Genomic DNA, 14,441 nt, shown 5'->3' with positions numbered 1-14,441 from the left:
TGTAGTCTAAAATTAGTGATAAGTAATTTCATTGATGGATGTAAATATCCTGGTGGAATGGAATGTTAACTCAGTAGCCCTGACCATTTCTTGGCTGTTCAATTCCATCTAGCCATTTTGTTGGTCTTTAGGTGATATTAGTTAGTCTAGTGGGTTTAAGATAAGGAATCAATCGTGCTGTATGCTCTACAATGCTCATGTTGTAACCCTAAAATGACTAGAAAATTGTATTGAGAAAAAAGTAATGATGTACAGTTGAAGTTGGACGTTTAACATACACTTAGGTTGGAATCATTATAACTCGTTTTTCAACCACTCCACAAATTTCTTGTTAACAAACTATAGTTTTGGCAAGTCTGTTAGGACATCTACTTTGTGCATGACAAGTAATTTTTCCAACAATTGTTTACAGACAGATTATATAATTTATCACAATTCCAGTGGGTCGGAAGTTTACATACACTAAGTTGACTGTGCCTTTAAACAGCTTGGAAAATTCCAGAAAATTATGTCATGGCTTTAGAAGCTTCTGATAGGCTAATTGACATCATTTGAGTCAATTGGAGGTGTACCTGTGGATGTATTTCAAGGCCTACCTTCAAACTCAGTGCCTCTTTGCTTGACATCATGGGGAAATCAAAATAAATCAGCCAATACCTCAGAAAACAATTGTAGACCTCCACATGTCTGGTTCATCCGTGGGAGCAATTTTCAAACGCCTGAATGTACCACGTTCATCTCTACAAACAATAGCATGCAAGTATAAACACCATGGGACCACACAGCCGTCATACCGATCAGGAAGGAGAGGCGTTCTGTCTCCTAGAGATGAACGTACATTGGTGCGAAAAGTGCCAGAACAACAGCAAAGGACCCTGTGAAGATGCTGGAGGAAACCGGTACAGAAGTATCTATATCCACAGTAAAACAAGTCCTTTATCGACACAACCTGAAAAGCCGCTCAGCAAGGAAGAAGCCACTGCTCCAAACTGCCATAAAAAAGCCAGACTACGGTTTGCAACTGCACATGGGGACAAAGATCGTACTTTTTGGAGAAATGTCCTCTGGTCTGATGAAACAAAAATATAACTGTTTGGGCATAATGACCATGGTTATGTTTGGAGGAAAAAGGTGGAGGCTTGCAAGCCGAAGAACACCATCCCAACCGTGAAGCACGGGGGTGGCAGCATCATGTTGTGTGGGTGCTTTGCTGCAGGAGGGACTGGTGCACTTCACAAAATAGATGGCATTATGACGAAGTAAAATTATGTGGATATATTGAAGCAACATCTCAAGACATCAGTTAAAGCTTGGTTGCAAATGGGTCTTGCAAATGGACAATGACCCTAAGCATACACCCAAAGATGTGGCAAAATGGCTTAAGAACAACAAGTCTAGGTATTGGAGTGGTCATCACAAAGCCCTGACCTCAATCCTATAGAACATTTTTGGGCAGAACTGAAAAAGCATGTGCGAGCAAGGAGGCCTACAAACCTGACTCAGTTACACCAGCTCTGTCAGGAGGAATGGGCCAAAATTCACCCAACTTATTGTGGGAAGCTTATGGAAGGCTACCTGAAACGTTTGACCCAAGTTAAACAATTTAAAGGCAATGCTACCAAATACCAATTGAGTGTATGTAAACTTCTGACCCACTGGGAATGTGATGAAAGAAATAAAAGCTTAAATAAATCATTCTCGACTATTATCCTGACATTTCACATTCTTAAAATAAAGTGGTGATCCTAAGACCGGGAATTTTTTACTAGGATTAAATATCAGCAATTGTGAAAAACTGAGTTTAAATGTAGTTGGCTACGGTGTATGTAAAACTTCCGACTTCAACTGTAACTCCATGACCACGGTAGACAAATATACAGACTTAGAGTTGTAGGCTAAACATCTGTTACTGATCGGTGTCCCATACATGACAAGGACTGGTTTATTGTACGATGTCTCCCTACTGCTGGGTGTTATGTGGTTCTTTGAATAATCTTTTCAGCTGTGCGATATATCTACTTATTATGATATTATGTGTAATATTTAAGTCATTCTAATAATAATATTTGATTGTGTCCTCGTAGGACTGGCAGCCTCCATTTGCATGTGATGTTGACAGACTGCACTTCACTCCTCGGATACAGAGGCTAAATGAACTGGAGGTAGGGAGCAATTTTCCCTCAATGTTTTCAGCACTGAGCAAATTTCAGGTCTGCTGAGCGCAAACTTGAACGTTGTGAAAATTATGTGCAACTTTCTGCTTGTGTTTACTATGAACACTGAGGCTGTACCTGCTTTAAGTTAGTTTCAGACAGTGGTCAAGTAGGCTACTGTGGCTATTTGATCATAATGTAGGCCTACCAAAATGCATCCCATAACATTTTACCATGGAAATAGCTGATCTATCATTCAGCCTACAGTAGCAGCCAACGTGTGGTGTTCAATGTAGGCCTACATTCCATGAGACCTTTGAAAAAAAAACATGCAGGGCTTGACATTAACCTGTTTATCCACTTGTCCTTCAGACAAGGTGACTGGAAATTATTTTGTGGTGTGATTCCCATACCATTATTACAGAGAATCAGACAGATTATGCTACCCTTTGCCTATAGCTTATTCAAGCACGGGAGGCAGGGTAGCCTAGTGGTTAGAGTGTTGGACGAGTAACCGAAAGGTTGCAAGTTCAAATCCCAGAGCTGACAAGGTACAAACCTGTTGTTCTGCTCCTGAACAGGCAGTTAACCCACTGTTCCTAGGCAGTCATTGAAAATAAGAATCTGTTCTTAACTGACTTGCCTAGTTAAATAAAAAAAAATGTAAAAGCCTGTCTCAAAATACAACACTGCGCCTTTAAAGTAAAAAAAAAAAAAAAAAAAGCTCTTCACCTGCCTCGCTTTTCAATGTTGTCTAGAAATGCACAGGTTTGTGCTATTGAAGGAAGCAATCACTCCCCCATTGCTGACTACAAATGATCTATAACTGGGCTCACTAACTAACTAGGACTAACTAGCAAATGATATGAGCAAATGTGCACAGGTGGCTACATGCAGCTCTCACTTTGATCTCAAAACAAGCGCATCTACCTGGAGCGGCAGGTAGCCTAGTGGTTAGAGCGTTGGGCCAGTAACCGAAATGTTGCTAGTAGAGGTCTACCGATTATGATTTTTCAACGTTGATACCGATTTATTGGAGGACAAAAAAAGGCCGATACCGATTAATCAGACTATTTATAATTTTTTACTTTGTAATAAACCACATTTTTTATTTGTAATAATGACAATTACAACAATACTGAATGTACACTTATTTTAACTTCATATAATACATCCATAATATCAATTTAGCCTCAAATAAGTAATGAAACATCTTCAATTTGGTTTAAATAATGCAAAAACAAAGTGTTGGAGAAGATATTGCACTTTTACTATGTGCCATGTAAAAAAGCTAACGTTTAAGTTAGCAGCGTTACCCATGCAGAGCAAGTGGAACAACCACTCCAAGTCTCAGAGCGAGTGACGTTTGAAACGCTATTAGCGCGCACCCCGCTAACTAGCTAGCCATTTCACATAGGTTACACCAGCTTAATCTTGGGAGTTGATAGGCTTGAAGTCATAACAACGGGTGGCATCCCTAAGTCTAAATATTGCTGTTACATTGCACATCCTTCAATGTTATGTCATAAATATGTACAATTCTTGCAAATTAATTACGGCCTTTGTTAGGAATAAATGGACTTATAACACAGTTCGCAATGAGCCAGGCGGCCCAAACTGCTGCATATACCCTGACTGCTTGCACGGAACGCAAGAGGAGTGACACAATTTCCCTAGTTATAAGAAATTCACGTTAGCAGGCAATATTAACTAAATATTCAGGTTTAAAAATATATACTTGTGTATTGATTTTAAAGAAAGGCATTGATGTTTATGGTTAGGTCCATTGGTGCAACGAAATTGCTTTTTTTTCGCAAATGCGCTTGTTAAATCATAACACGTTTGTCGAAGTAGGCTGTGATTCGATGAGAAATTAACAGGCACCGCATCGATTATATGCAAAGCAGGACACGCTAGATAAACTAGTAATATCATCAACCATGTGTAATTAACCAGTGATCATGTTAAGATTGTTTTTTCTTTTTACAAGATAAGTTTAATGCTAGCTAGCAACTTACCGTGGCTTCTTGCTGCCCTCGCGTAACAGGTAGTCAGCCTGCCATGCAGGCTCCTTGTGGAGTGCAATGTAAGGAAGGTGGTTAGTGTTGGACTAGTAACCGGAAGGTTGCAAAAACTAATCCCCGAGCTGACCAGGTCAAAATCTGTCGTTCTGCCCCTGAACGAGGCAGTTAACCCACTGTTCCTAGGCCATCATTATAAATAGGAATTTGTCATTTACTAGTTCAATTAAAAATACTCACGACCCCTCATGCTTTAAACACAGTCCATATCAAAGTGAATTGCACAGATCCATATATGGCAATGGTCTATTTGCATATAGGCCTACTGCAGCTCTGATTGGTTATGCTGCACCGGTCTGTGTAGAGTACTGGCTGTGTAGAGTCTTGCATGTCAATGCAATAGAATCCTAATCCGATGCGTTCTGCCTACAACAAAATCTCTTGCATAGTTAGTTTTACATACTAAGTCTTGCTCAGTTTGTTTTATTGCGGTATGTTGCATTGAAGGTGGCTAATATTGCGTTGATTCGATCACAATTCCCAGAGTAAAGGGAAACATTGAACTTTTCCCCCTTAGTTAATACTATCAATCTCGTGCTTCTCTGTGCGGGCTGATATATCTTCTGCGGGCCCACACACTCGCGCTGGTTAGAGGGAAAATTGGTAAGGAAGTCACTTTGCATGATGTGTAGCCTAGATTTTAGTTTAATAAACAATACCCTTGAAGATGTGCACCACTTTGACACCTTGGCCTATAAAGGGGAATTAAACTGATTGGTCAGGGTCCCTGTCAATGCAGTTGTCTCGTTGACGTAGCACTAAAGGTTTTCTATTGTGCCTACTGCCAACCATTTATTAATCACCCCCTTCAGAAACTTTGGTGAAAGGAAAGGCAAAGGTTGCTTGCGCAGGAGCCGGTCAGCAGAAACATTTTATTTTCAGTGCACCGTTTTTTTTTATTGCATCACATAGCTGAGCCAGGACACTTATCACTGCCATGATTCTCTAAATTAGAATTCCTACAGTGACTAATATATCACCCTCGTTTCCCTTTCCTAGGCACAGACCAGAGTTAAGCTTAACTTCTTGGACCAGATTGCAAAGTTCTGGGAGTTGCAGGGGTGTTCTCTGAAGATTCCTCATGTGGAAAGGAAGATATTGGACCTGTATCAACTCAACAAGGTTGGGTGTTTAGTAGTGATAGATTTGATACCAGAGCTCCGAGGCATGGGTCAAAATCGCTAAGCAGTTTTCTTCAAAGCAGTGTGCCGATTATCATTTTATCAGAATCATGTGATCAATGATCACATGGTCAACGTCTGAAGCTTTGTTTCATCAAACAACTACCTAATTGGCTTGGCAACGGTTTCGGTAGAAGACATAAAGGCTACCCTGCGCACACGCTATGGCATGTGGGACGTTATATGTGTAATCATTTGGCTGCTCTAAATTATTTTGACCAGCAGGTACCACTAGTGTACACTGTGTTGATCAAAGCCTTGAGTAATGAAACTATTTTCGACACAATTGGCTGGAAAGCCTCAATGTTTCAAGAAGCTTTGTTTATCCATCACTAGTGTTTAGCGTTGTTTCAAACTACTATACATTTATTCCATCTTAAATAGCATTGCACAGAATCCACTGACTTTAACTTTTACACATTTTATTTCAGAATGTTGCAGATGAGGGCGGATTTGATATTGTGTGTCGCGATAGACGTTGGACGGCGATTGCGCTTAAGATGGGCTTTGCTCCTGGCAAGGCTGTTGGCTCTCACTTACGGTCACACTATGAGAGACTTCTCTACCCCTACAACCTCTTCCAGAGCGGAGCCAACCTCCTGGTAAGTTGGACAGATGCCCCAACACCAATTATTTTCCAATGGTTGAATCGGTTCCAACCCCTGCCTAACACTCATGGTTAATCTGTCTGTGTCTATTCGCATTGCACTCAGCTTTATGAATCAGCTAATACTTTATTAAGCACTTGGTTGGCTCATCTGTAGGCAAGTTGAGCACTGTTCAACAACAGTTTTACTGCTGTTATGCGGGAAGTATGTTTGTCTAATGTCCAGTGAGGATCGTTTTCAATTTTGAATACATTTATTAAACACTGTAGAGAAAGCATACAGAGTGAACATAGATTGGGACGTTGTTGTTAACTTTGGAAGCTCTCTCTTGCTTTAGGCACCAGAGCTTGCGTCCAAGCTGATGCGCTTAGTGTCTGCTCCTGAACTTGACACGGTATGTCTGCCTCATGGTTATTATCTAATAATTAACAGATGGCACATTTTTGGTTACACAGACATGTTAGACTGCAATACAACCATTCTTTGTTTAAAATGGTCTCATAGTGCTTTGTCTGTGCACCGCTGCCATAGTCTGGGTGTCCTTGCTGCCATAGATGTGTGCCATGTCTTTTGATTTGTTGTTGGTTGTATGTTTATTCTACATTTTGTAATGGATTAACTATGTATTGTATAACATTACATTGTATATGCCTGCAGTTTGTCCAGGAGCCAACCCTGCCAGTTGACACGAGTGACAAGGAGTGTAAACCCCCTGACCTGACCGAGAGGCAGCACTTTGTTGAGCCAACCGAGTCCTGCTGCAACAGCGCCCACAGATCAAAGCGAATGAGAGCTGAGGTGGATGCCCTTGTCGCACAGAGCCACACACACTTGTCAGAAGAACTCCTCTTAAAACCAGTAATTCAGATTGTACAACTACCCTGTAACCATCTACTTTACTCTATCCCCTTCAAATCCTTAAGTCACAAAATGGAGGAGTTGCATAAGAAAGCCAATTTGAATGTAATTTGCCTAAAGCCTTATGGGTGTTCTCAATTATTCATGCATGCATTGGCACATTTCTCTCTATTGCATATAAACTTTAAGATCATTAGTGGTATTTACTGTAGTTAAGTAGAACTCTATTTCTCCACCCACAGTCGGGTTGTGTGAAGACAGAACCAGGAACTGAACCCTGTGAAAACAACAGACCAAATCTGAGGAGGAGGATGGGCTCTTTTGTTGCCAAGCCCGAGCCAGGTCAGTACTGACGAGGCTTTACTTTAACCACAGAAGAGTTGACACAATATGTGTGATCGGTGCCAATATGTACACACTTGTATACTACTCAATCCATGTATTGGGCCATGCATTAAGAGTGAATATTGGAAGTTAATGAATGATGTTCAGGCTAAGGGTGTAAGATACACCGTGGGTAATTCATTAGTTAAATCCTCTGATGTTCCTCATTATGCTCATCATATGTCATTTTTCTTTACATAAAAAGACATTCCCATTCTAGTGAAACAAGAACCCATCGAGCCGGTGAGCGAGGCAGACAAAAACAAGTCTCGATATAAGAAAAAAACAAGTCTTGATGCCCCACCTCCTGCAGTGAGTGTAGTAAGTGTGGCTTTATTTAATCCATTCCTTTGAGAGAGAATACAATTAAATTGATGATCAACAGTATAATGTATTTACACCAGAACACATTGAAAACATTTTTGTGTAACATACACTACCGGTCAAAAGTTTTAGAATACCTACTCATTCAAGGGTTTTTCTTTATTTTTACTATTTTCTACATTGTAGAATAGTAGTGAAGACATCAAAACTATGAAATAAGACATGGAATCATGTAGTAACCAAAAAAAGTGTTAATCAAATCAAAATATATTTTACAAGTTAGATTCTTCAAAGTAGCCAGCCTTTGCCTTGATGACAGCTTTGCACACTCTTTACATTCTCTCAACCAGCTTCATGAGGTAGTCACCTGGAATGCATTTCAATTAATAGGTGTGCCTTATTAAAAGTTAATTTGTGGAATTTCTTTCCTTAATGCGTTTGAGCCAATCAGTTGTGTTGTGACAAGGTAGGGGGGTATACAGAAGATAGCCCTATTTGGTAAAAGACCAAGTCCATATTATGGCAAGAACAGCTCAAATAAGCAAAGAGAAATGACAGTCCATCATTACTTTAAGACATGAAGGTCAGTCAATACGGAACATTTCAATAACTTTGAACATTTCTTCAAGTGCAGTCGCAAAAACCATCAAGCGCTATGATGAAACTGACCCTCATGAGGACCGCCACAGGAATGGAAGACCCAGAGTTACCTCTGCTGCAGAGGATAAATTAGAGTTACCAGCCTCAGAAATTGCAGGCCAAATAAATGCTTCAGAGTTCAAATAACAGACATATCTCAACATCAACTGTTCAGAGGAGACTGTGTGAATCAGGCCTTCATGGTCGAATTGCTGCAAAGAAACCACTACTAAAGGACACCAATAAGAAGAGACTTGCTTGGGCCAAGAAACACGAGCAATGGACATTAGACCGGTGGAATTTTGTCCTTTGGTCTGGAGTCCAAGTTGGAGATTTTTGGTTCCAACCACTGTGTCTTTGTGAGACGCTGTGTGGGTGAATGGATGATCTCTGCATGTGTATTTTCCACCGTAAAGCATGGAGGAGGAGGTGTTATGGTGTGGGAGTACTTTGCTGGTGACACTGATTCATTTAGAATTCAAGGCACACTTAACCAGCATGGCTACCACAGCATTCTGCAGCGACATACCATCCCATATGGTTTGTCCTTAGTGGGACTATAATTTGTTTTACAACAGGACAATGACCCAATACACCTCCAGGCTGTGTAAGGGCTATTTGACCAAGAAGGAGAGTGATGGAGTGCTGCATCAGATGATCTGTCCTCCACAATCACCTGACCTCAACCAAATTGAGATGGTTTGGGATGAGTAGGACCGCAGAGTGAAGGAAAAGCAGCCAACAAGTCCTTAGCATATGTGGGAACTCCTTCAATACTGTTGGAAAAGCATTCCAGGTGAAGCTGGTTGAGAGAATGCCAAGAGTGTGCAAAGCTGTTGCAAAGGGTGATTCTTTTGAAGAATCTCAAATATATAAAATATTTTGATTTGTTTAACAATTTTTTGGGGGTCACTACATAATTCCATATGTGTTATTTCATAGTTTGTCTTCTATTATTCTACAATGTAGAAAATAATACAAAAATTAAGAAAAACCCTTGGATGAGTAGGTGTTCTAAAACTTTTGACCGGTAGTGTATAGGAAGTTGAAGAAATGTGATTATGTGAACAAAAGTTGAATTGTAGTTCCCTTTGGTTATTCATTAGTTTTATATTAAACAACTTTCTTGCCTCTGTTCTGTAGGTGGACCTGTATATGTGTCTGGTGTGTGGCAGCGGGAGTGACGAGGATCGTCTTCTGTTGTGTGATGGCTGTGACGCCAGTTACCACACCTTCTGTCTCATACCCCCTCTGCACGACATCCCCAAAGGAGACTGGAGGTGCCCCAAGTGCCTGGCTCAAGTGAGTAGTGATGTCTAGTCACCTCATCACACCAATAACCACATTCAAATGGAAGAGGCAAGTGGAAGGGGGAGAAAGTAAGGAACTTGTCTGTTGGCCTTGCATTAAAGAACAAAATTGGTTAAAGAAAATTGTGATAAATAAAAAAAAAACAGTTTAATTTAAGAACCAAAAAATAGTGCCATATAGATTGCGTCAACTTTGTTTTTCAATATAAATTATTTTACAAAATTCTTGCAACCAATAGAATGTTATATACAGTATATAGGGGATACAACCATCCCAGCGCTGCAGATTTTGCTGCGAAGAGACAATCATTCAATCATTTGTTTTGGTACTGTCCGTATGAAGCGGGATTTTGGTCGCAGGTTCAGAAATGGCTGAAGAATTGCAACATTTACCTGGAGCTAACTCTGCAAATTAGCACTGATGGGTGATTTGAAAAGTCAGTCAACCGATCAATAATATATACAGAACAAAAATATAAACGCAATATGTAAAGTGTTGGTCCCATGTTACATGAGCTAAAATAAAAGATCCCAGACATTTTCCATACGCACAAAAAGCGTATCTACATTTTCTTAGCACAAATTAGTTTACATCCCTGTTAGTGAGCATTTGATCCTTTGTCAAGATAATCCATTCACCTACCTGACAGGTGTGGCATATCTAGAAGCTGATTAAACAGCATGATCTCAACAAAGGTGCACCTTGTGCTGTGGAAAATAAAAGGCCACTCTAACATGTGCAGTTTTGTCACACAACACAATGCCACAGATGTCTTATGTTTTGAGGGAGTGTGCAATTGGCATGCTGATTGCAGGAATGTCCACCAGAGCTTTTGCCAGAGAATTGAAAGTCAATTTCTCTACCATAAGCCTCCTCCGTTGTTTTAGAGAATTTGGCATCCAGTACATCCAACCGGCCTCACAAAAGCAGAGCACGTGTATGATGTTGTGTGGGCGAGTGGTTTGCTGATGTCAGCGTTGTGAACAGAGTGCCCCATGGTTGGGTTATGATATGGGCAGGCATAAGCTACGGACAACGGACACAATTGCATTTTATCGATGGCAATTTGAATGCACTAAAATTCCATGAAGAGATCCCGAGGCCCATCTGTGACCAACGGATGCATATCTGTATTCCCAGTCGTGAAATCCATAGATTAGGGACTAATGAATTTATTTCAAATGACTGATTTCCTCATATGAACTGTAACTCAGTAAAGTCAATGAAATTGTTGCGTTTAATATTTTGGTTCAGTATAATACTCCTAGCAACAAAAAAAAAATACAATCTGGTGAAAATGACAATAGAAAGGTTCAGAACTTTTGTGAAACGGCACAATTGAAAAATATATGGCAAGTAGAAATCCAAACTGGATGATGTTAAGAGATGGATGGGAGGGGACGAGTGGAGCTGAAGGACGAGACTAAAAATAACTAATGTAAAAGATATGTCTGTAAAAAAATATATATATTTCTCGTCATCAATCTACACAAAATACCCCATAATGACAAAGTGAAAAAAGGTTTTAAGAAATTGTAGCAAATTTATAAAAAAACGGAAATACCTTATTTCCGTAAGTGTTCAGACCCTTTGCTATGAGACACAATTGAGCTCAGGTGCATCCTGTTTCCATTTATCATCCTTGATGTTTCTACAACTTGATTCGAGTCCATCTGTGATAAATTCAATTGATTGGACATGATTTGGAAAGGCACACATCTGTCTATATAAGGACCCACAGTTGACAGTGCACGTCAGAGCAAAAACCAAGCCATGATGTCAAAGGAATTGTTTGTAGAGGTCCGGGACCGGATTAGATCGAGGCACAGATCTGGGTTACCCTTTCAATTAAGGGTACCCAAAAAAGTATGCAGCATTGAAGGTCCTAAAGAACACAGTGGCCTCCATCATTCTTAAATGGAAGAAGTTTGGAACCACCAAGCCTCTTCCTAGAGCTGGCTGCCCGGCCAAACTGAGCAATCGGGGGAGAAGGGCCTTGGTCAGGGACGTGACCAAGAACCCAATGGTCACTCTGACAGAGCTCCAGAGTTCCTCTGTTAAGATGGTTGTCCTTCTGGAAGGTTCTCCCATCTCTGCAGCAATCCATCAATCAGGCCTTTGTGGTAGAGTGGCCAGACGGAAGTCATGCCTAAGTAAAAGGCATTTGACAGACCGCTTGGAGTTTGCCAAAATACACCCAAAGGACTCTGACCATGAGAAACAAGATTCTCTGGACTGATTAAACCAAGATGGAACTCTTTGGCCTGAATGCTAAGCGTCACGTCTGGAGGAAACCTGGCACCATCCCTACGGTGAAGCATGGTGGTGGCAGCATCATGCTGTGGGGATGTTTTTCAGTGGCAGGGACTGGGAGACTAGTCAGGATCAAGGGAAAGATTAACAGAGCAAAGTACAGAGAGATCCTCGATGAAAACCTGCTCCAGAGTGCTCAGGACTTCAGACTGGGGCGAAGGTTCACCTTCCAACAGTACAATGACCCTAAGCACACAGTCAAGACAACCCAGGAGTGGCTTCACGACAAGTCTCTGAATGTCCCAGCCAGAGCCCGGACTTGACCCCGATCAAACATCTCTGGAGAGACCTGAAAATAGCTGCGACGCGACGCTCCCATCCAACCTGACAGAGCTCGAGAGGATCTGCCGAGAAGAATGGGAGGAACTCCCCAAATACAGGTGTGTCAAGCTTGTAGCATCATACCCAAGAAGACTCAAGGCTGTAATTGCTGCCAAAGGTGCTTCAACAAAGTACTGAGTAAAGGGTCTGAATACTTACGTAAATGTAATATTTCATTTTTAAAATAAATGTGCACATTTCAACGCAAAAACAGGTTTTGTCATGATGGGATATTGTGTGTAGATTGAGGGGGGGGACAAACTTTCGGAATGCACTGTATATATTGTCTATATTTACAAAAAATGTATGGGGGATTGGAAATTATGCAGACAATTACATTGATGGAAGCCACAATCTATCTGCAATAATAAAGCTGATCCACCCCATAAAAAATGTATAGAAGAGAATAAATAAACACATTCACAGTTCAGAGTCTGTACTGGCTTCTGTACTGGCTCCTGTGAGTGTATAATATGAATGTGTTCAGCGCTGTTACTTATACAGAGTACCAAAGTTGTTAGTGGTACCTATATGTGTTAGATATAGACCTTTTCAACTGTCAATAACACATTCTATATGCACACGCAACCAAGGGGTTCCCCAATAAACAAACGGCGCTGCAGCATGCCGTAATTGTACAAAATGACAAGATCGTTGTTCTTGATCCTACCAAAAAACGGAACAAACACATTGACTTGTTGCTACCAGATCCGCTAAACAAAATCATCAGACATGTATTTCCTGTTTATTATCCATTTGCTCTGGTGGTGTTGGCTACATTTGGCTAGCACAGCAAATAACCACAGAACTAGTGTGATGTGAAGTTAGAGAAAGATCAGCTTACCTTGTTAATCAGCTAGATATATGCATTTCTCTCACAACAGCCAACTAAACTAAATGTAGCTAGCATACGAGTCCAATGATTTACGGCCACATTGTTTCCATCAGTAGTTAGCTAGCAGCAGCAATTACCCCACTATCGGCCTCTTTCCCCCCTCAATAATGCACTGTCTCTCCTAGCTCTTCGTTTGCTTCTTCTCCAAAACGCAACTATATTTGCCCACTTAGTTTCAATTAAGAAACGTACTGTAATTTTATTGAAACGCTAGTTTGTGATAGGCATGTATTCACTTCACGCGACCTTGTTTACGTGTATATTACAAATGCTAGCGCTGACATCTTGTGGTGATAATGTTGAACTGCATAAATACACCAGGATGATTTATTACGTTTTTTGTTTTTTATGTTACCTTTATTTAACTAGGCAAGTCAGTTAAGAACAAATTCGTATTTTCGATGACGGCCTGTCTTGTTCAGGGGCAGGACGACATACTTGTACCTTGTCAGCTCTGGGATTCGATCTAGCAACCTTTCGGTTACTAGTCCAACGCTCTAACCACTAGGCTACCTGCCGCCCCATGAAGCACACAAATTGCAACTTTATTTCAAGCAAGATGTATTTTAATTCAACCAAATGAACCTTAAAATATAACTTTCTGTACACCCACATGATAGTGATATTTGCGAATAATGTCGCTCTCCTGTGTATGTTATCCTTATGGCCTACCTTCATTACAAGGGTAGGGCTCGCACTAATCCATTTCATGACGTCATATACAGTAGCAGTATAAATCAAGTCTGGTTAGACTCATTAATTGTCTAATGAAAAAGAGAAACCCACACACTGATCTTGCCAGTATTAGTAAATTATTAGCAAATTATTCCCACATACAAATTCTCAGATGTGAGTGCTTTTCTAATAGTATCATTTAAAATGGAGAAAGTGTCTCGACAAAATGTAAACAATGTGTGAGGGTTTGCTGATCCTGTTTCAGTATAGAAATGACAAGTCACATGTACAAGTACATTAGACATACCCACGAGGCCAATACTAATCCCATCATATGTCTGCATTGGGCGTGCATGCAATACATAATCTCACATCTGCTGTAACCAAAAGGGTAGAGCATGGATAGTGGAGGCAAGAGAGAAATACCCTGAAGGGCCACTTTTTTTATATGAGCTGCAAAGTAGCCATGTAATGTATGAGTTTCATCCTCATATGGCTGCCCGGTGCCGGGACGTAAACCCTAATTAAATTATACTTGAAGCTAGTATGCCAACCACAGGATGAGGAGGACAGTGAGTGTAGCAGAATGGAGCAAATTGGCCCAAAATTGCAGGAGGAGATCCTCCCGCAGCTGAGATGCTTACGGTATTAAAATATAGATAGATTTATGATAGACAGGAGGAGACAACTCTTCGAGT

General features: G+C 40.6%; 1 protein-coding gene across 2 annotated transcripts in view; it reads left to right on the top strand.

Moving 5' to 3' along the window:
- Nucleotides 1-14,441, top strand: part of LOC115102398 (lysine-specific demethylase 5B-B-like) — a 34,286-nt gene that overhangs the window by 2,178 nt on the left and 17,667 nt on the right. Inside the window, exons 2-9 of one of the 2 annotated variants that reach the window (XM_029622313.2) lie at nucleotides 2,085-2,162; nucleotides 5,234-5,356; nucleotides 5,847-6,017; nucleotides 6,361-6,417; nucleotides 6,681-6,821; nucleotides 7,124-7,223; nucleotides 7,471-7,586; nucleotides 9,372-9,530. In XM_029622313.2, the coding sequence (XP_029478173.2) occupies nucleotides 2,085-2,162; nucleotides 5,234-5,356; nucleotides 5,847-6,017; nucleotides 6,361-6,417; nucleotides 6,681-6,821; nucleotides 7,124-7,223; nucleotides 7,471-7,586; nucleotides 9,372-9,530 (945 nt within the window). Of the gene's footprint in view, nucleotides 1-2,084; nucleotides 2,163-5,233; nucleotides 5,357-5,846; nucleotides 6,018-6,360; nucleotides 6,418-6,680; nucleotides 6,882-7,123; nucleotides 7,224-7,470; nucleotides 7,587-9,371; nucleotides 9,531-14,441 lie in introns of both variants that reach the window. The other variant, XM_029622312.2, reaches the window with a different exon arrangement.

Source organism: Oncorhynchus nerka, linkage group LG20 (assembly GCF_034236695.1).
Source record: "Oncorhynchus nerka isolate Pitt River linkage group LG20, Oner_Uvic_2.0, whole genome shotgun sequence".
NCBI lineage: Eukaryota > Metazoa > Chordata > Actinopteri > Salmoniformes > Salmonidae > Oncorhynchus > Oncorhynchus nerka.
The sequence above is the reverse complement of the archived record's forward strand: the minus strand, read 5'-3'. Positions and strand labels throughout refer to the sequence as shown.